Genomic DNA, 22,635 nt, shown 5'->3' with positions numbered 1-22,635 from the left:
TTGACCTTAAAGCTTGAGGAAATGTTTACCAAGCAGAGCCATGAAAGGGACATTACCCTCTGGTGTACAGTTGGAATGAAAGTTGGTTTAAATAATGGGTTAGTCCTGTAACATGCTCAACACATGAACACCCTTTAGTCTCCAGAACTTCACTGACTGGATTTCCTTCTGACAGCCTGAGCCTTCCTGCTATAAGCAGTGCCAGCTCATGTCCTTCAGGATCGCACACTATTATTTCTTTCACATTTTCTCTGAATATACAGAAGACTGCAAGGTCAGCACATCACCAGTTCATTGCTGACTGTCATTGTTGTCCCCATCCTAACACTGATCATTAGGAGCTGAAATGATAGGCTTTCAGAGCCCTGTGTTGTTGCCCAGCATACAGTTGTTGTGTATAGCTGGTTAGAATTTGTACACCTTGGACAGACTATGGTGATAAGATCACTTGTCAGTCCAAATGTGTGAGCAGTTCCCATCAGAAGCTGCTTTGGATGACGATGACAGTGAAAGAAGTCCTCACGTCTTTTACTGAAGTAAAAGCAGCAGCACCACAATGTAGAAATACTGTTGAAGGATATGCAGTCACTGAACATAAATATAGTGCAGCAAGAAGTTGGTTACTTAGTTACTTTCCTACACTGGACAATGGGGACATGATATTGAAGTCAACTCTATTTATATGCTGCAACATCACCCATCACACATTTACTTTAAGGGGCTTTTACAGTCTGTTTAGCATACAACAACCCTCTACTCTTAGACCATGTTTGAGGTTGAGGTAGTGTTATGCATCATGGCCATCTGCTGGAGATGCTCGGTACTGCAATGTGAGGTCTTACCTCAACCTTCCATCCACCTGAAGGACCGTGCTGCCCTTTTCTCAGAGGTCATGACCTTTGCTCAAATCAGACCCAGTGTGTGATGGTGCAGGGTGCTGAGGCCTGCAGGGCGACTCAAGCGAAAGCACCAAACTACTCTGAGATGCTGCCAATGGCAGCCGACTCACAGGAGAGATAGTTCTGCCCTTCACAGGAGATTTCAGTTCATGCTCTCTGTAATTCAACTTTATTTCTGGAATGCAAACGCAACAATCTTCACCACTGAATAGTCTAATTTCATGCATATCTGTATTTTAAATAAGACAACAGATCAGTGTCCCTTCACCGTTTCAGCAGATTAGGAGTCACAGGGAGACAATGGAAAAAAAATCTACAAGTGTAAGAAATAATTCCACCTACTGCAATCTAAGTCTGATTTGTATTTAACGCACTCATTCAGCAGAGTCTGAAATGCTGGACCAGAATATGCCACACAGTTCTCAGCGACTTGTAAAGAAATGTGATTTAAAGCCACAGTCTCAGATAAATTGGCTCCTAAAGATGGACTTTTTGCAGTGGAGGTGGACAGTAAGTAGTTGGCAGTGAGGGATATTGTGGAGATTAACACAGAGGGGGGAGGGAGAGAGAGAGAGGGGGAGCTGTGCACAGAGAATTCTCATCAGTCACTGGTGGTGGATTTGTCTGGAGGACATTTGGATGCAAAACAGTAGAATAAAATAAAAGCCAAAGGACCGAGAGGGACCGACACTGAACAGGGTGAGTTATATGCTGTTTCTCCTTTTCTGCAGATTCTTTTAGAGTTAGTCATTTGTTGTAACCACCGAATTGGTGCTTTAAAATCATTATTCCAGACTAGCGGTGGAAAAACTTACAGGTTTTCAATTTACATGAAAAATTTTAATGAAAGATTACAGTCTAACCACCTCATAAACCAGAAACAATAACAACAAACTGTTGCTGCTTTCACTTGAAATGAGTCCATCATGAAACTTGCTGTGATAAATTTTCCTTGGCTCCATTAACGACTCATTTCAGCTGCAGTTTATTCACCTCGCTGTCTCCCTGCATGTATTTGAGTCGTGCTGTGAATCTGTTGAGAAGCAGCAGCTATGGTCACACAGAGCACAAGGTTAATGTTAATCTGTCGGATTTTAGACTTTAATGCTCATTTTATGACGCTCTTCATCATCTGACGAACGCTTTTCACTGGGAAAGTTCCTGCTCGAGAGAAACATTTGATTTTACTCATAGTGGAGGATGTTTTCCAAAACTGGGAAAGATTAGTTTAAGTGGATTACAGGAGGCTAATGCACGTCTATTTGCGGAGTCCGTGTTCACGTGCAGTCACCCACAATGCACCTCCACAGCACCGGTGTTTCCCGTGGCGGCCTATGTGAAGTTTCTGGCGTTAAAGCCTTAAAATCCTGTTGCTTAATGTTTGGAGCACGAGCAGGAGGAGCTTCAGTGGACCTGGATGCTTGTTTGCACACTGCACACACTCGTTTCTTTGCTTTTTTTTGGCTTTTTTGTACAAAGATGCAGATCTACAGCAAACAGTAGAAGGCTTGTATTTAACTGCAGTGGTCTCCTAGAGGTCTGAAGGATATTGTGCGAGCAGCATGTAGTTATACAGGTGACCACATGTCATGTTTTTAGAAGCAGTAAATGCACAGTAACATGATGCTTAAATGAACATTATCTCACCAAAAGACGTTCATAATGTACAAATACTCTCTCCTGTCAAGGTTTCAGTGGGAACTCAAATAAAACCATGTTATACTTTTAATTCATGGCCTTTTCAACCTTTCTGCTATGGAAAATTATTTCTCTGGTCTCCTGCAAAGAAAGGCAAATTGGCACTTTTACAGTTCAGTTTTTGTGTGAGATATAAGATGTTATTAGTAAACTTTAGAGGGCTGGTAGGTGGATTTTTATTTTTTATTTTTTATTTTTTGGCTTTTTAGAGGAAGGCTAGCTCTTTCCAATCTCTGTTTCAGTTGAAAATAAAAAAAAAAACACGTTACCTTTAAACCTTTCCACTGTAGAAAATTGTCTCTCAGACTTTCTGCATGTTGCAGTTCAAGCAACAATGTAAATGCTCATAAGAACATTGCTGTAATTTTATGTCCACACTGATCCAAATGTTTGTGTTTACTGTGTTTACATGTCTACTGACATGTGCATGTAATTATGCACCTACAGCAGTCCAGCAGACTGTCAGAAGGCTAATGGGGCCTCAGGTTCAGTTCATAGCTGTGAGCTTTTAGACAAAATCCCACCGCCGGCTGTTCACCTCCAATCTGTCTGCATGCAGATCAGACCGGAGAGCGTTGGAAAGGTAAAACAGTGCGAGACCTGGTTATGATTGAGCTCAGTCTGCGAAGGCTGTCTGAAGTACTGGGAGTTACATGAGGCTTTACGAACATTTAGTATTTCAAAGACATATTTCAGATATTATACAATATGCACGAGCATAAAAGCATGAAATGTCAGAAAATGTAGAGAAATGGTTATTACAACTTCCCAGAACCCAATGTCACATATTAAGATGCTTTCTTTCTTCCTTTTTTTTTGTGAAACCAACAGAAAGCAGCAAATATTCACATGTGAGAAGCTGGAACCAGTGACTTTTTGCCATTTTGCTTAAAAAATGACCCACACAATGAACCAATTATGAAAACTGACTCATGCTTTACAGTGTTAGCATGCTAACAGTCGCAAATTAGCTCGAAGCACAGCTGCAGCTGACGGGGGTGTCATTAGTTTTGCGGGTTTTTGGTCTTAAACCGACGTGCTGGATAAATAGAAAATTTTACCCGATGATGACTAGGGGCAAAGTTAACGGATCACAAGAGTCATTCAGCTTTATCATGTGGGGACGTGAATATATGTTCTAGGTGACAATCCATCCAAAACATACTTCACTAAAATCCAAAAATATCAACCTCAAGTCAAATCTTAATCGACTGGCGACCATGAATGTCTACGCCAAACAACAGCCCACGTAGCCACACATGTTGCTCCTTCTGAATGTCACTCCTCAGATTTTGGGTTTCCAAAACTATAAGTCGTCCATCCTGCAGCCGCTAGAGCGAGACGTGCGTAGACCTGACCGGGTTTCTGACTAACTGACAGAAGTCTCTGGCGGCAGCCCAGCCTAAATCTGCTGTGACCCAGATGTGGTCGTCATCCTGATTTTGGGGTGTTCTGAACTGGATCTAAAAAGTCATTATGCAACGTGTCCTGGCGGAAACGGCAGGATGACACAGGGCTCAGTGAAGTACTCACAGTAACACCACCAGGCTCAGACTGATACTAACATTCATTTGATATCAGTTATTCATTCACTTTCATTTCCCTCTGATATGACTGAGGTCTCATCCGGTAAAACCTGACATGAAGTACTTGCTATTGTATTTTGTATAATTAATAATTTGGCGTGTATTTATTTTGTATTGACTGCATCAAAAGCCTCATATGGTTGAGCACATGGATGATGTTTCACTTCAGAGTTTTCATGTCTTAATTAAACATTTTCAGGGGCTTTAGCACTCAGACACTTCTGGGTGGACAACAGTGGATACCTGTAATCACAGCTCAATAATATTTAATTTCTAATAAGGGCATATTTGGCTGACCAGGCTAGCTGCGTCCCCCCGATTCCAGTCTTTGTTCTCAGTTAAGCAAACTGGCTGCTTCATATTGAACATACAGAGCGGCATCGATCCTCTCATCAACTGTCAGCAAGAAAGTGAATAAGTGTCTTTGAACTGTTGCTTTAAGGTTTTTCAATCAGCTGGACGGTGGTGTATTAACAGATCTGTGTCTCTATCCACACACACACACACACACACACACTGAGGTCTCCCTCTCTAATCCTCTGCTTATGCAATCCAGGGAGATAAAAGGGTTAATGTAACACAGCTCGCCACCTAAATCAGATCTCATCTCGGAAATATGATGCGTGCGTACGTTTGTGTCTATTTCAGCTGTCATGAGGGAGGATAAATGACAGACAGGGAGGGGTGACAGGGTGAGTGGAGGCGAGATGATGGCGGGATGGGTGGAGAAAGGGGAGGAGACCCAGAGAGAGGCAAACTGTCCTTAATTTGTTTAATCCCAGGGATTTTTGGATTACCTTTGGCAATTAATCTTGTTACATGGCTGCGCAGCGACAGAGGGATGTCTACCGTGGGTGGGGCCTGTGCATGTGTGTTTAAATGTCAGTGTGCCCATGAGTGCACTAAATAATGATAATTAATAATACAATAAAACAGAATATGGTTGAAATCCCTCTGGCTGCTTAGGGTTCAGCATCCTGGCCTTGGTCATGATGGCTCACTGTCCCACTGAGCCATCATTAATGTTGCTATAGTAACACTAACATCTGTGCTTTACCTGCTATGACAAGTCAAAATGTCTGCTGTGACAGAGCTCTGACAGCCAATAAAATGTCCTCACAAATGATGGTGTGTGTGTGTGTGTGTGTGTGCATGTCAAGCCTTGCAATCACAAAGTCAGAGGGATTATTATGAGCAAGCAATAAGCTGCAGAGCTGAGTTTTACTCTTCCTTGTCACACTGCCATCATGGATGGAAAACAGGGAGGAAGGAAAGGTGAAGAAGGAAGAGAGGAGGAAGGAAGCAACAAGGGAAGCAGTCATGAACATAGGAAGAGGAGGAGGAGGACAAATGGAGGAAGGACGCAGGAGAGGAAGAGAGGAAGATGCACTTTACTCCTCTGTTGACCTTAATGTTGTCCAGCCAGCGTGTGGTTGTTTGCTAGCCAGACTGCTAATGGGCTAGCTCGTCAAGTGGCTACGATGCTGCATTCACAATGTCCTTCGATTGGGAGGAACAGGAAGCAGCTTTATTCAGACGTGCTCATGTATTATACCAAGGTCGTTAGCCCTGGTGCTAACCTTGCAGTGGCTCCAGAGAAATAGCCTAAAGAAGCCACATGTGATGTATTATGTATTTGCAGCAGTTTGTCACCAAGTAAAACCAGATATTTTGACTTTATTTTGATTTAACTGCTTTGAAAAAGCTGTCGTGGCGCTGTGCATCTATTGGAAACAATGGATTTCAGAGCTCAATGTCGTCACATTGTGTCTGACAGGGCCTTTCTTCTTTCTACATAGTTCTTCTATTCCACTGGAAATATTATTCAGATGTAGTTATATGTTACAAAATATATGATTAACTATGAAAAGATGATCCAATGTTGTACATTAAGATACCCAAGTGTATATAAAACAGTCAAAGCTCAGCTAGCCATGTTTAACCAAGTTTCTTCATCACTGGAAACTCGCACCCTGATTCCACTTCTTCTTCAGTAAAACCTCGATACAATAAAAGCAGGATGAGGACAGTTTGTTGTCTTTGTGAGATGCTAGAAACTAAAAAGTGAATAAATGGTGAGAGGCAGGAGAGTGGAACGAGCCACAGAGGATTAAAGAGATTACAGCCAGGTGAAAGGTCACCTGGGATGAACACTGAAAGAAGGACACATCGAACACGTTCAGTGGGTTTTTTTTTTTTTTTTGTGGTGGTTTTAACGTCTCCAGAGCTGATCTGGAGGGCACAAAGTCGCTGACCGTTTGTTGTCTGCTCTCCTTTGACTTCACAGAGCAGCGATGCGATTGGTCACCATAGAGAGGGCGCGGTTCCGCCGGGCGGCCGAGGAGGAGGGGAAGGAGAGGGAGCCCCCGCCTCCCCAGCCCCCCTCGCACCACTCCAACCACCAGTTCGCCAGCATGAAGAACAAGTTCTTCAATGAGCTCACGCACCTGCCAAGTGAGCACATACACACGGGTGCACACATAAAATGTGCTCAGAACACACCATGCAGAACATTTATGCTCACAGCTGTTGATGCACGTGTGCACACCTCAGACTCGGTGTGTTCTCAAAGACTGAATTGTTTAAGCAATGTACAAATAATTGGGCTTCCGACTGTAAGAACAGCTGTACAACATCTGCTGTAGCTCTGGAAGACATGTAAGTCTATGGAAGTAACTCTGGGGATTTCATTTTGTGGTCTACAAGTTTTGAACCAACCCCCCTCCCGACTTTCTGACAGTAGAATATTAACTCACTGACATGCGCTGGAAACACGAGCCCCAGCGTGCTTATATCTGCATTTAGAGGCACAAACACACACACAGACTAATAGGCATCAGTCTATGAGCCACATGCCATCATCTAACCGTCCTGTCATCTCATTTTCACGTCTCATGTGTTTCATGTCTTTATTTTGCCCTCTCTCATGTCTCCATGTGACCACTCCGCTCTGCTCTACAAGACCATAAACTCAAGCGTAAGTCCATCGTCTCCTGTCTTGTGCCATTCTGTTCTTTCTGTTTTCAACAAAAATACTTCAGCGAGTCCTCTGCAGATGGAGTGACGGTTAAGGTTTCAATGCTTCCTGTTCAACAGAAGTTACTGGAGAGGAGGGTTGAGTTATGGAGGCATTATGGAGACACACCCGTCACCAGTTTAGAGCAAATCTTTGTTTAGGCTTCTTTGCCAAATGAATGGAAGCCACTTCCACAGAGAAAAGAGAAAACAGAGCTAAAATGTAAGAAATGAGAAAAATAAAAACTGTAAATTATTAGATAGGATTAAAAAATGTGACTTTTTAAGTAAATAAGCTTCTGTCTTGCACTGCAGTGAACCATGACCTTCAGGCCTCATCAGTACCATTTCAATGCATATTCTGGCACTGTACTGTCTTACATCACAGGTGAAAACCTCGCATCTCAGTGTGAATGTTTCAGGAATCACTGCCTAGCATGATACAACAGTCTCTGATACAGTATGTAAGAGATTTGTCTCCAAATGTTAAAATCTATAACCAATACTTTCATAATAATAATGTATCAAACAACAGTGTGAGGGGGGTCGCTCGCAGGGATGGACTAACAGAAAATTAGCACCCAAATCTGCACCTTTAAAGCAAGTTCCAGCTCACTGTTCCAGCTGTCCGGCCCACAACGAGACTCTTTTGGTTCCATAATATTACATCATTATTTGTATTATTAATCAGAATCTGTAAAGTAACTTCACTTATCTAATTAATGTAGTAAAAAGTACAATATTTGCCTCAAAAAGATAATAGAGTACATGTAGAAAGTAGCCGAAAATGGAAATATTCAAGGAAAGTACCAGTACCTTGAACCTGTACTTGAGTAGAGTACTTGAGTAGGTGTACTTACTTTCCACCTCAGTATGAATGAAAGCCCCTCACTCAGGCAGTGTCACCACACAGCACCAACACGCCTCTCTCCCTTCTCTCCCTCCTCTTCCTCCTCTCTCCAGTGCCCATGTGGGCCATAGGAGCCATTGTGGTCGTGGTCCTTGCCCTTGTTGCCTGTCTGGGATTCTGCATCTACAAGAAGTGCTTTAACAAGGGGAAGAAGCCCAAGAAGGTCCGCGAGAGGAAGGCAGGACGAGGGCGCAGGAAGAAGGACAAGGACGGAGAGGAGGGAGAGGAGAAGAAGGTGAGAAAAGTTCAAGCAAAGAAAAGGAGCAGTTTGACATTTTTGGAAATATTCACTTACTTTGTGAGAGTTAGAGGAGAAGAGTGATGCCACTCTCATGTCTGTATGCTAAATATGCAGCAGGAGCCTGCAGCCAGTTAGCTTAGCTTAGCACAGAAAACGTGGAAGTGGCTCTGTCCAGAGGCAACAAAACGCTGGTGCTGAGGGCACATTTCGTCACCTTTGGACAGAGCTCGGCTCGGTGTTTCCTCCTGTTTCCAGTGCTTATGGTGAGTTAGTGCCAGTTATGGTGCAGTGGGGTTGATGGGCCAGCACCTGGGAAGCATATGATGCTTTTTTGTGGTCATGGCCCCCCTGGCCCCCACTTGAACTGAATATATTTGTCTTACAGCAGGAATCAGAGAGCTTTGCGCAGACGGCAGCACATCACATGACTTTGAAAATAACACGTGAGAGCTTAATAACAGTGTCTGTTACCTGCTAACCATGCTGTGTCTCCCAGGAGGGAGAGGAAGGGAAGGAAGAGGAGGAGAAGGAGTTCTTTGGCAAGCTGGAGTACACACTGGACTATAACTTTACTGATAACCAGGTACACCTGCACACACCTGCACATCTAGTATTTGCAAGCATCCACATCAATATCCAACCTGTCAAGGATAGAAATGATTAATGAGCCCAACAATTGAAGGACTCGGCAAAAATGATGCCCTTTAGCCAGAAAAGCCAGCTCCGGCTGGGACCCTAAACTAATGTTCCCCTCCCTCTCCAGCTGATCGTCGGCATCCTCCAGGCTCAGGACCTCCCAGCCATGGACATGGGTGGGACCTCAGACCCCTATGTCAAAGTCTACATGCTGCCAGACAAGAAGAAGAAGTTTGAGACCAAAGTCCAGCGCAAGAACCTCTGTCCCGTTTTCAATGAGACCTTCACCTTTAAGGTCTGTGCATCCACACTGCAGACCATGCTTAACATTAAAATGAAAATGTTTTGATCATATTATCTGCAGCATTTTTAAACTATGCATGAACATCAGCATCCTCCCCAGAGCAGCTAACTTCAGAGTTAACCCTTCTTTACATCTCATCCGTCTGCAGATACCATACAGTGAGCTGGGTGGTCAGACTCTGGTGCTGCAGGTGTTTGACTTTGACCGTTTCGGTAAACATGACGTCATCGGCGAGATCAAGATCCCCATGAACTCCATAGACCTCGGACAGCCAATACACGAGTGGAAGGATCTGGTTGGAGGAGAGAAAGAGGAGGTGGGCGTTTTTTAGGTCAACAACACATAAAACACCAACATTTAAAGCAACCAAAGCAATGTGAAGTACGACAAATCGTCCATGTATGTTTCGTCCCTGACAGCAAGAGAAGCTGGGTGATATCTGTATCTCCCTTCGGTACGTCCCCACGGCCGGTAAGCTAACGGTTAACATCATGGAAGCAAAGAATCTGAAGAAGATGGATGTCGGAGGACTGTCAGGTGAGCGCACGTACCTGCGTGCATGCTTGTACTAAAGACTGAGCCATGCAATGGATGGCAGTCATCCTGATCCACTGTCTCATAACACGCCTCTCTCTCAGATCCATTTGTTAAGGTGGTGCTGCAGCACAACGGGAAGCGACTGAAGAAGAAGAAGACGTCGGTCAAACAGAACACTCTGAATCCTTACTTCAACGAGAGCTTCAGCTTCGAGATCCCCTTCTCCCAGATCCAGGTCTGGTCTTGCTCACATTAACATTTAGCCCAAAGCACCACGATGGCCTCACAGATCTGACAGATGATCTTTTTATACACATTTTGCTGTATGGTTTGATTTGAAATTTAGAAGATTTTAATTGATCTTGACTAAAATTTAAGATCACGTGCACATTTACACATTAGACCTGTCTGTTTTAGCTGCTAAAGAAGAAGTCAGAGAGATGTAATAAGTAATAATTGTTACTTACTGGGTCTAGAATGTTATATAGCTATACAGAAGCATTGGCAAACTCATGTCTGAGGAACATACAAATTCTAAACTCGTTATTTATCCCAGCAAAATAGTGTGGCACATCATTTAAAGTGGGAGACTAACAAGAAAGGTTTAAAAAAGAGCGAGCAGAACTGAAACAGCAGAGGCCGAGTTATCCAAACTTGATCTCACCAGTACGGGTCAAGCTCCAAAAACTCTGGAGCCCCTTTTCATTCGACCTTTTCTGCCTCCCGAATGCTCACTTCTTTCAAATCCCAGCAGTTTTCAAATTTTAAGGCTGAAGCTCGAGCCAACATAACCCTGATGACATCATCACTGCAGCTCCTCTTCACCATTCTGGAGCTGGATGCCTTGTTTAACAGAGAGATGCATGAAGTTTACCCTCCAGTGAAACTATCTGAACCAGCGATCAATAGCCTCAAAACCTCCAGAACAATATCGAAAACTCGCTTCTCTCGTTGAGCCAGGAAAACAGCAGCAGAAACACAATCCAGTAGCTCAGTAGAACTATTAACATCAATCAATCTAACTGAAATATATAGCAGAATTTGTTCTAACTGGCTCCTCCTTTTCCGCTGTGTCCGCCCACAGAAAGTCCAGGTGCTGATCACCGTGTACGACTACGACAAGCTGGGCAGCAACGACCCCATCGGCAAGTGCTGGATCGGCTACGGCGCCTCCGGCGTCGGCCTGCGCCACTGGTCGGACATGCTGGCCAATCCCAGGCGTCCAGTGGCTCAGTGGCACACGCTGCTGCCAGAGGAGGAGGTGGACGCTGCTCTGAAGGCCCCCATCCGCTAAACACGCTCCCACACATATCCATACACCGCCATCTGCGTAGGAGAGGTTTGATACGATGACCTCCGACTTGAACAGCGACCTTTAATCCAGTCATTTTTTTCAGTCTCTTTATACGACTACATGTGTGCTTTATATTGTTTTGAATACAAACATGTACATGTACCCTCAAATTCAGACAAACCGACAGGACACACTGTGCAGCTCACTTATGCCCTTCTGCTGTTCTGTTCTTCTCTCAGACGTTCAGAAGCTTCTCCACAGCCACAGAAGACATAATACAGCTGTTCTCACGGTGCTTCTGCTTATGATGAGTAAAGTGAAGTGCCCCTTTAATACTCCTGGCTACCTTTCATTTTGCTGACGTGCACCTTTCATGTAGTCACTGTCCTGGTTGTCTCAAGGGAAAATATATTTTTTCAGCAGAGGCAACTGCAGTGCTGTCAAACACATTTTGACACTATGCTATGAAAAAATAAAAGCACATGAATTCATTGTCTTTGAGTTATTTTAAAGCGCTGTTGCAGAGCTGCAGCTTTTTTCTTTTTTCTCATCTTCTCCTCTTATATTTCCTGATCACTCTCTTATCTTCCACACAGTCTTTAAGTTGATCTGTCCTGTGAAATGTGTTGTATTTAGTTACATGTTTTTACTGATTATTGGTCTCTTTGTGGCTCCTTCTGTGCTTGTGTTTGAATGAGATCCTGACTGGAGTGTGTGATGAGTGTGCATACCTGTGTGTGTGTGTGTGTGTGTGTGTGCTGTTTCTGGTTTTACTTTCGATGCGTACTATGTGACTGTAAATAAATAGACGAATAAATAAAACGCTTCCAAACAACAACAGATGGTTCAGCAGATGATGGATTTACATGTGCACCCACACGCTATAATACCCTCATGTGCAAACATGATATCCTTATATTTGCACACAACCAGAAAGTCACTCTGTCTCTCTCTCACACACACACACCAACCAGTCGAATCAGTTAAATGAATCAGTTAAAGATGCCACAATCCTTTGAAAAATAAATATTTATGATAAATCATGCTTCACACTGGGATTATACCCTCAGCCGTATTGTTACAGTAGCCATCAGAAGAACTGAGCTGTTTACTGTCATTTTCTGAAAGTAACTAATCCTTCACGCTGTGATTATTGCTGCCATTTGTCCCAGTAATCCAATTACGTTGTACAGTATGAATGTGGAGGCTTTTTCTGCACAGTCTGTGGTCTTCACAGTCCAGAGGCACTGCAGGCCTCACAGATAAAACTTACCTCAGGGAGGTCAGCGTCCATACGTGTGTGCATGTCCTGATTCCATGCAGTGAAAGGCTGGATTAACAGTGTGTCCTCTTTAGTCCTTGTCTCACGCAGTGAGCCAAACATGTGAGGCAGGAATTAGAGTTGGAGGGGACGGGTGGTGGGGCGCGTACAGGGAACATAATTACCACAGACAGCCTGTGTTCGCCACCTAAACTAAAAGCGCACATAATGTAATATGTTAAAAAGTACAACAGAGTCATAACATCGTTAAATATAGACACCTATGTTATAGATAGTGTAGACAAGTAAGATCGCCGTTTGCTGTAAACTTCATGTCATACTGTGGGGTCATAAACAACAAGTACGTAAAGTCTGCTTGACATCAAGTGAGGAAAGCCTCAGGAAGTTCTGAACACTTGACAGCATTTATTAACTGACCTGGACACAGCAGCAACACAGAAAACACATCAGTCCTTCCTGTCTTTTCTGCTAACAACCTGGAGCCAGAGGTGGTGCAACAACTGTACCGATGCCTTCAAGGCCACCATCACCATCGTAAATCCCAATCATTACATAATAGATCTCATTCAAAACCTAAAAGTCAAATGTTGTTGAAGAGGTTTCTTAAAAATTAGTTACCACGGAAATTTCTCATTTAGGGTTAAAATAAATGAAAATGATAGAAATTAAATCAAACATAAATAAAACAGTCAAATTAACTATATATTGTTTTTTGCTGAATGACCCAAAGGAAAAGTAAGAAAATAATAGAAACACTGGTTTAATTTATGACCCAACAGAGATATAAATATGTTATTACTCGGTCAAAACAGGCATATATTGGCTTTGGTGCACAGCTCCAAGGATATGTGAAAAAATAAAAACTGGGTCAGAAAATGCCTTTTTTGGTTTGATTTATTTATCTGTATTCAGCGATTTATATGTGTAAAATCCTTTCATCCAAATAATGGTCTTCCAGGTCCATCAGGATGCAATGACGGTGTTTACCCAGCCGGGGGAGCAGTTCACTGGGATATTAAGCTTCAAATTACAGCTTCACTGCTGGGTGGAGGTATGTGCCTACACATCTACTGAAACTTCTGGACCCATGCCTCCCCTCCCCTTCTTTTTAAAGCTCCCCCACCTAGATGGTAGTTACATTTGTATAAATAAAGATCTGATATCTGTTATCGATTACATATATCTAAGAGATCAACTTTAGTCACCTAATGAATAAATTGATGTTGTGCAACAGAGAACCATCTGAACTTCAGGACAGAGGTCACATTCCTGTCTCTATACATGCGTGTGTTTATTCATGCTCATTTCTCCATGCCCTCTGTTATCTCTTCATATCTAGAGCAGCCTTCAAGGGTCAAACTCTGCAAGTACATCATTCTGCACAGTGAAGCTCAAACATTCAACAAGGAGAAAACTACATGAGTGGAGGGGGACTTTAACATCACCACACTGATGAACTCCAGATCTGATGTTGGCCTGTTGCTATGTGACACTGCACTTTTTTATGTCTGACTCAGACACATATGCATCATTCATAAAATGTTAATGGTGATATTAAAGAGTAGACTTTACATTATGGCCTTTAATGTAAGGCTATATGTTTTGAAAGAAAAAAGAATTCTCTTATTTCAAATAAAAAATTGAATTTATAGGCAATAAAAAGGACCCTCACTTAGTCTTACATGCCCAGGGGTTTTACTGCTGCAGCCTTACATGGTCTGGTATGACCAGTAGCTTATGGTCGCTAATGTTAGCAAACTCTGTTGCTGTGTAGGTGACAACACTGACTGCTTTCTGACTCAGGTGCTGCTGTTGCACTGCGACTAACTGTGCTCCTCGTCAGTTTAACTCATTGTTCCGGACGGCATTTTAACCATCAGGAATTTACAGCCGTAGCCTGTAATAGACATATATATCTGCACCTACCTGGACATTACAGCAGGCTGTTTGATGAGCTTTGCTCACTTGCTCTCCTCATGGCTAGAATTTTTGAAAAGTGGCAGAGTTGTTGAACACACATCCACACGACTGTGGCTGGAGCAACTGTGAACACTTGTTTTCAAATAATTTCCACTACTGATTTATTTATTGATTTTGCAATGCACATGTGTAGATTGTAATTATTCAGTGTTTAAAACAGCATTTAAGCGCTTATTGTTGCAGTCATGCAGACATCTTGCTGGATTATCTGTAAACTTCGCTGTTATGATGGACCAAGAATATTTTGCAGGCTCCAGTGTTTTATTGTATTAGGGCCAATTAAAAGAAAAAAGGTGTATCTAGATGACAATATGATCGATATTTTGATATTGGATTGTTGATCATTGAATCAATATATTGATCAATATTGATGTATTGCTACACCCCTAAATGGTTCAAAGGGAGAAGAGAATAATATAATTTCATAATTGAATAATTTTGGCAGTTGTACGTTAAAGTCAGATGTTGGATAAAATTAATAATAAATCAAGTTAAAATGTAGTGAAGTTTCTCTTCAAACACTTCTCGTACTCATTTTCCTTTCGTTGTTTTCACAGTAACCATTGTTTTGTCTGTTCACATTAGACAACCCGACATTCACGTTAGTCCTCTTGTTTACAATTATTATTACTGTTATTATTAGTTATTATTAGTGTTTTTTTCATCTGAGTGAGTAACCATGTTTATGATCATTTTCTGGGGATTTTTTCAGTTTGGAAAATTTAGTGGAAGTAATCTCTGAATGAAAGTCATTTTCTCCCACCTGTTGTCTCAGTCATGACATATGAAAGGGTCAGGTGTGCTGTTGTGATTCACACACATTTGATTAAGAATAAAACATTGATTTTTGTTGACTTTCTCTTGTGTGCTGTAAGTCCACAACAAAACTGGAAATGTGACAAAACCAAGTCAAGGCTGAGTGCATGTCGTTTTAATTATCAGTACATCTCATCAAGAAACATTCAGCATCTGTCACACACACAGCAAAAGGCCTACATAGTGAATCTGGTACCAGAAGACCAAGGAGAGGAGGAGTGCTCCTCCATTCCTATAATAACTCTTTTTTTTCTTATGTGTGTTGATTTTTCTTTCTCCTCTACCCCCCCTTTACTTCCAGCGACCGCCCACCTTCCCTTTGCCATGGCCCTTTTTACTGTGGGAGGGAGGAACACAAGACAGGAAGGAAGGATGTCACAGGATTGTAGAAAAAGATGAACAACAGGTTATTATTATAGTGTGTAAAATGAACTACTCACAATTTCTGAGCGTGTTGGATTCTGTTCAGCAGCACGATGATCTGCAGGAGGCAAACAGAAAGACTTTAGAGGTAGAAAGGAGAAATGTTCAAAAAATGAAAGAGAGCAGCCAAAAACTCAAGATCTTTAATTCACAGTGATAGAAACAGAACAAAGCACCAAGGGCTCACGTTTGAGAGGAAGCACATTGACATTTTTGCTTGATCAATTACTTAATTACAAGATTTTTGTTGATTAAATTTATGTCAATCAGCTGGACTCACCCAGCTAGACAACATTATTTATTTTTAGTCATTTTCCTGACCATTTCTCATTGCAACCACAGTGGTACCTCATATTTCTGGTGCTTCATGTGCTCAATGAAGTCAAACTTTTCAGACTCCAGCTGGTAGATCCAGTTCCACATCTCCTGGGCCCGTTGCCTTGGAAACGCAAAGACAAAATTTGAATGTCCAAGGATTTGGACATTCATTCTGTTAATTATGTATTTTTATGTTCGGGTATGGGTCTCCACAGCTTGTCTCTATTAGGCAACTTCTACTAAGTCGGTCTGTTTAAATTAATAAAAATAATAATCCATGCACTTGACTGGCTCGTGGGTCTTGAGTGATCGAGCTGATCGTTTTTGTAACTATGGGTCTCTGATTTCAGACAGAGACAAAAGCAGACTTCTCATTTCTACTTGGTCACCTTTGATCTTTTTCGTCAGCTGTAATGACAAATGTAGCTGGCAGATGTTATCAGCTGTAGCTAGCTAGCTAGTTAAGCTAACATTAGCTTCATGAGTAGGTGGACAACGCTGTCTCCGAGCGACTAAGGCTAAAGCTGAATGTCACGGGCAAAAAGTCGAGCGGTAGAAGACATGGAAATAAAGAAACAGCATTGTGCTGAGTTTTGCTGGAGTGTAAACTTCATCAAATCCAGTGAGGAGCAGGATGGAGCTGCTACCATTAGCTTACACGCCGATACAAACACAGCAGCTTCCATGGCCGACTTCCACACAGTGAGGAAATACAACACAGTGAATATACCATTGTGAAAAGGCTTTTTAAAAACCAAACCACCCACAACACAAAAACAGGTCGTATGAAACGCTGCTGCGCTTGGAAGTGACGTTGGGCTGGTTCACTGCTGTAGGTATTGGGCTAGTTAGCTGGACATGCTAACATTTGAAGCTCACGTTAGAGCGGGCAAAGAAAAATGTTTAAATCATCCCTTACACTTTAGCTCTTGTATTTTTGAGGTTGAAGAGGGCAAAACAACTCTCACCACCACTTCTACCACTATCAAAACATTTCAGATGCTCTGAATCACTCTCGTTACAGGCACGTGCTGATTGCTTGTTTATGATTGGATAATCAGTTCAATTGGTAAAGGCCATCTTGAATACATCCATGCTTAATTTTAATTAAACAAAACCCTTTAAATGCATTAGTTCAATCAGCTTTCAGGTTATATAAGCTCCTGTATAATAGAATTGTTTAGCGGTGTTGGAGGAGACTCACTTCAGCGCATCCTCCCTTAAATTGTCAATGGCCAGCGGCTGCCGTCTGTCCGCCAGGGTCTTCTTCTTGATCTCTTTGCCTGTGAGACGCTTGCCCCTCCTCGACTCCGCCTGGAACAGAGCACACACACAGTCTGCAGTCATCCTCTGCATCATCATCTCCTCCTCCTCCTCCTCCTCATCGTTACCGCCGTCTCTCCTGCCGCCTGACCTTGGCCAGGAAGCCTCCAAAGTTCGCGCCCATGCCAGACAGCACTTTCTTCTTCTTGGCGTCGTCATCAGCCTTCTTCTTGGCTTCCTCTTCCTCTTTTCTGTGACGTTCCTCCTGCCAGATGAAGAAAGACAGAGTGATGACGAAGTTGAAATTTTTGGGAAAATAGAGAAGCAATTGTATTACAGCATATTTAGTCATCAAATATGAGCAGTTTATGATTCAAGTATATTACTGTGTAAACTGTTGATTATGAGTGTCTGTGTTACCGCAATCCTGTTCTGTCTGTCCTTCTCCTTCTCGGCTCTAACTCTCTGGATCTCCGCTCTCTCTGACCGACGACGCTCCTGATGGGGAGCACAGCAAATTAGCCATAAAACCTCTTAATGCGATTTTATTAAAAGATTAAGCGACATGTGGATTAAAATACCACATTACAGAGGCATCTTCTTATTTTTTTTTAACTTGTTAGATAATGGAGAAATCCTACAGTCCAGAGGTATCAGCTATTTAGAAAATGCACTTTGTATGTACAGTATGTAATGTTGATATGCAGTAAACCATGTTCTTACGATCCGGTCCTTGAGGCTGATAAGTTCTTCCTCATCCTTCTTCCTCTGCTCGAAGTGGACGTCAATCAGAGTGTGCAGCTCGAGCAAGTCCTTCTCCATACGCTTTCTGTGGATGTCCTGATGGAACAAGCAAGTGTTCATGTACGATGTTAAATTGATATGTACCCCCATGAAAACAAATCACACATAGGAACAGTTAAATAACCAGCACCATGAGAGCATAAAGATGTGAGCATGGAGTAATAAGACAGGAGATGTTGGAAAGAGCTAAGTCATTTAAAACCCTGTGAGTCAGAAGCAGGGTTTAAAAATACCTTAATTCATGTACAATCAAACTTCTTGGCTCTGCTGCTGCTTGTTGGGAACATGTCGATAAAAGGTTTTTAGACACTCTTGATGAGTGGCTCAAAAGTAAGAGAGGGATCAAAAAATTCCCAATTTCTTGACTCTGAGAAAATGCAAACTTCCATGAAAGTTGTTCTACGCCCGGCTGGACCAACAAGCAGCATGTCAGTCCTCTGGCTATTCAAACACAGGAAGCTGTTACACATTCACTGATGAACTTCAGACAAGAGGTAGTCTCATTTCACAAGCTGATAGGGGTCGTTGGTGATATAAATGATAATTTATGCTGTAGCTTTTAAGATGTGATCGAGTGGCAGACACAGAAAAAAGGTGGCAGTACTAATCTCTATAGAGCACCGTATTTGACCTTAGAGCAGGAAGGTATGTTATTGTGTAACTGTGATCAGTTTGTCTTCTGCCACTCAGATATGAGCAGAACCAGGCAAGCAAGTGGAACAGAGGCCAATCTCAAGTTATCACATCTTACATCAAAATCCACCCTCTCCCCCTCAGGAATCTTTGGAGGGGCAAGTTGAGGCACCAGAGGTCTGGAGAGAAAAGAGAAACACAAAATGAGCACACGACATGAACACAAAATCTCTAGAAATTGTGAAGGAGTAATTGAATCTGACATTTTGGACTGAGAGAAAAAAAAAGAAAATAAAATTGGATGAACATACTTGGGTTTGGGACGCTCCTCCTCTGTTGATGAAATATGGGGAAAAAGATGGTACGAGTGAATAAAAATGTTTCAATCAATGTGTGAAAGGCTGGTTTGAATTTGAAACTTGTTAAAGCTACTAATATGACTGAAAGCACAGCAAGCATGGGACTGAGAAAAGACAAGCTTGATTTTTATTAGATATGATCAAAGAAAAGAGCACAGACACAATGATTTATCACTGAAACACTTGCCTTACCAAGCCTGGGTTATACTAAACTTCTACACTGTTACATTTTGACCACATTTATTAGGCTATTCTTAAATATTTTCTAAAAAAGGACAAGGCTGTTTGGAAGGTACTCCAAAAAAATATAGCTTTCATTAATTTGTTTCCTACATGTGAGTCCAGTTGGATTTAAAGGACTAATTTTAATATGTTAGGTAATTGGAGGTAAACTGTGCACACTGAGCTTGAGGAGAGGAGGGAGAGTTTTTAACCCTTTAGGGAACCACACGTCTACTGTTTCTCACCTTCCTCCTGGGCATCTTGATCTGATGGACCAGCCACGAAAAGACAGAATGAAAGATGGAAGGAGGGTAACGGAAATAACACATGGAGCGACAGAGGAGTCATTAATGACAGGTGAAGAGTACGCATGTGGAGAGCAAGGGAATAGAAAAGGTAAGGTGGAGGGAAAACATGTCAAAGACAGACGAGAAAACACAAAGACATGAGGAGGGAAGAGGTGTGGAGTGATCGAAAGAAGTTAATGTCCGATACTGCAAAGGCAGCAAGCTTAAAGAAATAGTTAGACCTTTTGGAAAATATGCTTTTTGGCTTTCTTGCACAGTTAAATGACAAGATCAGTACCACTCTTTCACCTTCAATTAACGTGAAGCTACCATCAGCAGCCAGCTAGCTTAGCTTAGCACAAAGACTGGAACAGGAGGAAACAGTTAGCCTGACTCTGTCCAAAGCTAACAAAACCCACCTACTGGCAACTTTAAAGGTCAGTAACACAACTGGAGAGTAGCTGGCAGCTAGCAAGCCGTTTCCCCCTTTTTCCAGCCTTTGTGCTAAGCTAGCCAGCTGCTAGCTGCAGCTATACATTTACCATTCGGACATGAGATCAGTATCAATGTTCTCATCTAACTCTCAGCAACAAAGTAAAGAAGCGTATTTTCCAAAATGTTGAACTATTACTTTAAAACTATCATTTCCCATCATGCAATGAGAGCCACATCATTCACTGGCACTAATATGTACCACCCACTGTAGCTGCTGGGAAATGTAGTTTTGTGGAACATTCTGTGAACATTCATTATTACATGATAATTATACATATGCACATATGGATAACTGTGTACATGCAGATTGGAATTTTACTAATACAAGCGTTTCTCTGCGGTAGAATCATTTCATTGGTTGAGTTAAACCTTAATGGGCGTGGCCAAAGAATCACAGTCTAGCCATCTGGCAAACCTTCTCACCTTCCAAGACCGTGGACGTGAATGCAGAGAAAACAATTAGCAGCCAGTTATTTGTACATTTTGCCTTTACGTGTGGTCTAAAACATGGTGGAACTTTGACCCTGCTCATCAAGGTGTAAATCCTCAGAGAACTTCTTGTAGAAGTAAAACACATCTGTTATGTGCATGTGTGTAATAACAACTGTCAGAATGCATTCAGTGGTTGCAGCTGTAGAGATGAATAGCTGAACTGTACAATTTGTAAAGGTAAAACATGTTGTAAACAGAAGCTGTATAACAGTGTGATATTTCTATTGTCTTGGACTGCTCACTTTAGGTGAATATGAACACGCCTAACTTTCTGATATCTTTAAAACCTTTCTGTTTCAAATGATTTAATGCTATTTATGGAAAAGAAATCTGTCCAGAAATAAAGCCTGTCTCATAACAGAATGGTCCACAATCTCTTGGATCTCTTGAAGCTACATTAATGAATGGTTTGGCCTAGTGGGAGCAGTAGAACAAGCTGAAAACACAACGTTGACATATCATCACCAGAGGCTTGCTATGGCTAAAGTACTAGCAAACAGTTGCTTATTTACACATCCAGCACACACACAGATCAATAATGGGGACGTGTTTCTGGTCTCGTGATAAAATCTATGTTGAATTTAAGTTCACTCCCCTTTTAGCTCTGTTTGGGTCTCCACCATTGCTGAGAAAAATGTTTTATTTAAGTTCTAAATACGCCAGTAGGGTCACGAGCTAGCTGCTACCTTTGTTTGTTGCTAACATTGTTTGTCGCTAACTTTGTGCTGCTTAGCACGGGTAGCCTACAGTGCTTTATCCAAGCTATTGCTAAAAACAAATGCCTGCTACTGCTGGAAATAAGCCAGAAAACAGCGAAGTCTATTGAAACCCAAACACTGAGCTAAAAGAAGCTAAAACGTCCAGAAAAGCTCAGGGGGACTGAATAGTTGCTTGCTAATTCTCTGTGGGTTTGTCACTACAAGCAATCCTTTTCATATTACACGTGGCCATTTGATCCGTCATTGACATGAAAGTTGCAAGATGCAAGACAAGATTCTAGAAATATCAGATTTGATTTCTGTTTTGGTTGTTTGTACCTTTAAAACACTGGCTGCAACAGCAGGCAATGGAAAAAAAGCCATCCGATGTCCGCAGCAGTAACTAAGGCACCATCAGCATGTCAGTGGAAATGTGCTCAGGTCTGACATGTGAGGTTATGCATACAGGATACATGTGGCGTCAAAAGAGCTAAACCTTTGCACACCTGTGGATCGACAGGTGCGCAGGAGAAGACCATGAGTCGTCAAACCACAACAAAAGACTACCGATCTGAGAAATGTAGTCAAAATGATGTTTCTGTACACAGAACTTCATCAGGTGTGTACTGTGGGAGTCCTTTTTTCTGTTTTGTCGACCCATACATGTGGAAAAGTACTTCATCATACAGTGCAGGTAAAATCTATCCAGAGGTCCAGGTGCTATTCAAAATCAGGTGCAATAAATATCTTCTTCTCTTTCATAAATGTTAAAAACATATCTAAATACAAATTTCATTGGCATTGGGTTTTAGGGCGAGCCATAAATGGTGTCTAATATGTGACTGATGACTGGCATGCAGTCATCTTACCTTGGTACTCTTGCTGCTCTGATAGGCCGAACCAGCAGTGTCAGCCAATAGGAAAGCAGGAGAGAGGGGAAGTCGATAGGTAAGAGTTAGTGCAGTGACAAGATCTCTGGACTCTTCTTCAGACAACAAGGACAGACATTTATCTCATGACAGACATCTTATTATGATCACAGCCCCTTCAGTCTCACTGTTTACATTTTTGTTTTGTCTGCTTTGCATTCTGGGAGTCTTCGTAACCTTACCTGCTCCATCCTCCTCTGGCTGCTCAGCCTCCTCCTCCTGTTCAGGCTCGCCCTCCTGCTCCTCTTCAGCCTCTGGGAGACAGGAGGACAGAGACATGAGCACAGATTCACGTCTGCTAAAGCACAAAGTGTTTGACAAATATGGACACATCCTGCTGAACTCACCCTCTGCCTGCTCCCTGGAGAGATGAGACACACAGAATTATCAGGTAACATCACAGCTGATGCATTTACACTGAAATGAGCAAGTCATGTCAAATGATAAGCAGTGAGGGAAGCTGCATTACTCACTCGTACTCCTCTTCTACATCTGACATGGCTGCAATACAGAG

At 42.2% G+C, this 22,635-nt stretch overlaps 2 protein-coding genes across 4 annotated transcripts; one reads left to right on the top strand and one right to left on the bottom strand.

Annotated features, from left to right (window-relative positions):
* The first annotated feature begins 1,507 nt into the window (after nucleotides 1-1,507).
* On the top strand, nucleotides 1,508-11,883 carry syt5a (synaptotagmin Va). 2 transcript variants are annotated; one of them, XM_041957030.1, is made up of 10 exons: nucleotides 1,508-1,598; nucleotides 6,471-6,637; nucleotides 7,146-7,160; nucleotides 8,162-8,343; nucleotides 8,846-8,932; nucleotides 9,113-9,280; nucleotides 9,438-9,605; nucleotides 9,709-9,826; nucleotides 9,928-10,061; nucleotides 10,911-11,883. In XM_041957030.1, exons 2-10 carry the CDS (start codon nucleotides 6,478-6,480, stop codon nucleotides 11,118-11,120), a joined length of 1,242 nt encoding a protein of 413 aa, XP_041812964.1. In that variant the 5' UTR covers nucleotides 1,508-1,598; nucleotides 6,471-6,477; the 3' UTR covers nucleotides 11,121-11,883. The 2 variants fall into 2 exon arrangements, with proteins under 2 accessions (XP_041812964.1, XP_041812965.1); XM_041957031.1 differs by lacking the exon at nucleotides 7,146-7,160.
* A 3,415-nt stretch (nucleotides 11,884-15,298) lies between these two features.
* On the bottom strand, nucleotides 15,299-22,635 carry tnnt1 (troponin T type 1 (skeletal, slow)). Of its 2 annotated transcripts, XM_041956525.1 has the most exons (14): nucleotides 22,595-22,635; nucleotides 22,469-22,482; nucleotides 22,304-22,375; nucleotides 22,062-22,079; nucleotides 19,466-19,486; nucleotides 18,951-18,972; nucleotides 18,758-18,818; nucleotides 17,926-18,042; nucleotides 17,623-17,700; nucleotides 17,354-17,467; nucleotides 17,144-17,253; nucleotides 15,970-16,060; nucleotides 15,639-15,679; nucleotides 15,299-15,535 (listed from the first exon to the last, which is right to left on the bottom strand). In XM_041956525.1, exons 1-14 carry the CDS (start codon nucleotides 22,618-22,620, stop codon nucleotides 15,490-15,492), a joined length of 831 nt encoding a protein of 276 aa, XP_041812459.1. In that variant the 5' UTR covers nucleotides 22,621-22,635; the 3' UTR covers nucleotides 15,299-15,489. The 2 variants fall into 2 exon arrangements, with proteins under 2 accessions (XP_041812459.1, XP_041812460.1); XM_041956526.1 differs by lacking the exon at nucleotides 19,466-19,486.

This window comes from Chelmon rostratus, chromosome 17 (genome assembly GCF_017976325.1).
Source record: "Chelmon rostratus isolate fCheRos1 chromosome 17, fCheRos1.pri, whole genome shotgun sequence".
In the NCBI taxonomy this organism is placed as follows: Eukaryota; Metazoa; Chordata; class Actinopteri; order Chaetodontiformes; family Chaetodontidae; genus Chelmon; species Chelmon rostratus.
The sequence above is the reverse complement of the archived record's forward strand: the minus strand, read 5'-3'. Positions and strand labels throughout refer to the sequence as shown.

Excerpts from the sequence above, each read along its gene's own strand:
- syt5a (XM_041957030.1), top strand. The coding sequence starts at position 6,478 with ATGCGATTGGTCACCATAGAGAGGGCGCGGTTCCGCCGGGCGGCCGAG. Across the intron at positions 9,606-9,708 it reads TTGGAGGAGAGAAAGAGGAG|CAAGAGAAGCTGGGTGATAT; the intron begins GTGGGCGTTTTT and ends CGTCCCTGACAG. Across the intron at positions 10,062-10,910 it reads TCCCCTTCTCCCAGATCCAG|AAAGTCCAGGTGCTGATCAC; the intron begins GTCTGGTCTTGC and ends GTCCGCCCACAG.
- tnnt1 (XM_041956525.1), bottom strand. The coding sequence starts at position 22,620 with ATGTCAGATGTAGAAGAGGAGTACGA. Across the intron at positions 17,468-17,622 it reads ACAGACAGAACAGGATTGCG|GAGGAACGTCACAGAAAAGA; the intron begins GTAACACAGACA and ends TTCATCTGGCAG. Across the intron at positions 17,254-17,353 it reads TTGGAGGCTTCCTGGCCAAG|GCGGAGTCGAGGAGGGGCAA; the intron begins GTCAGGCGGCAG and ends GCTCTGTTCCAG.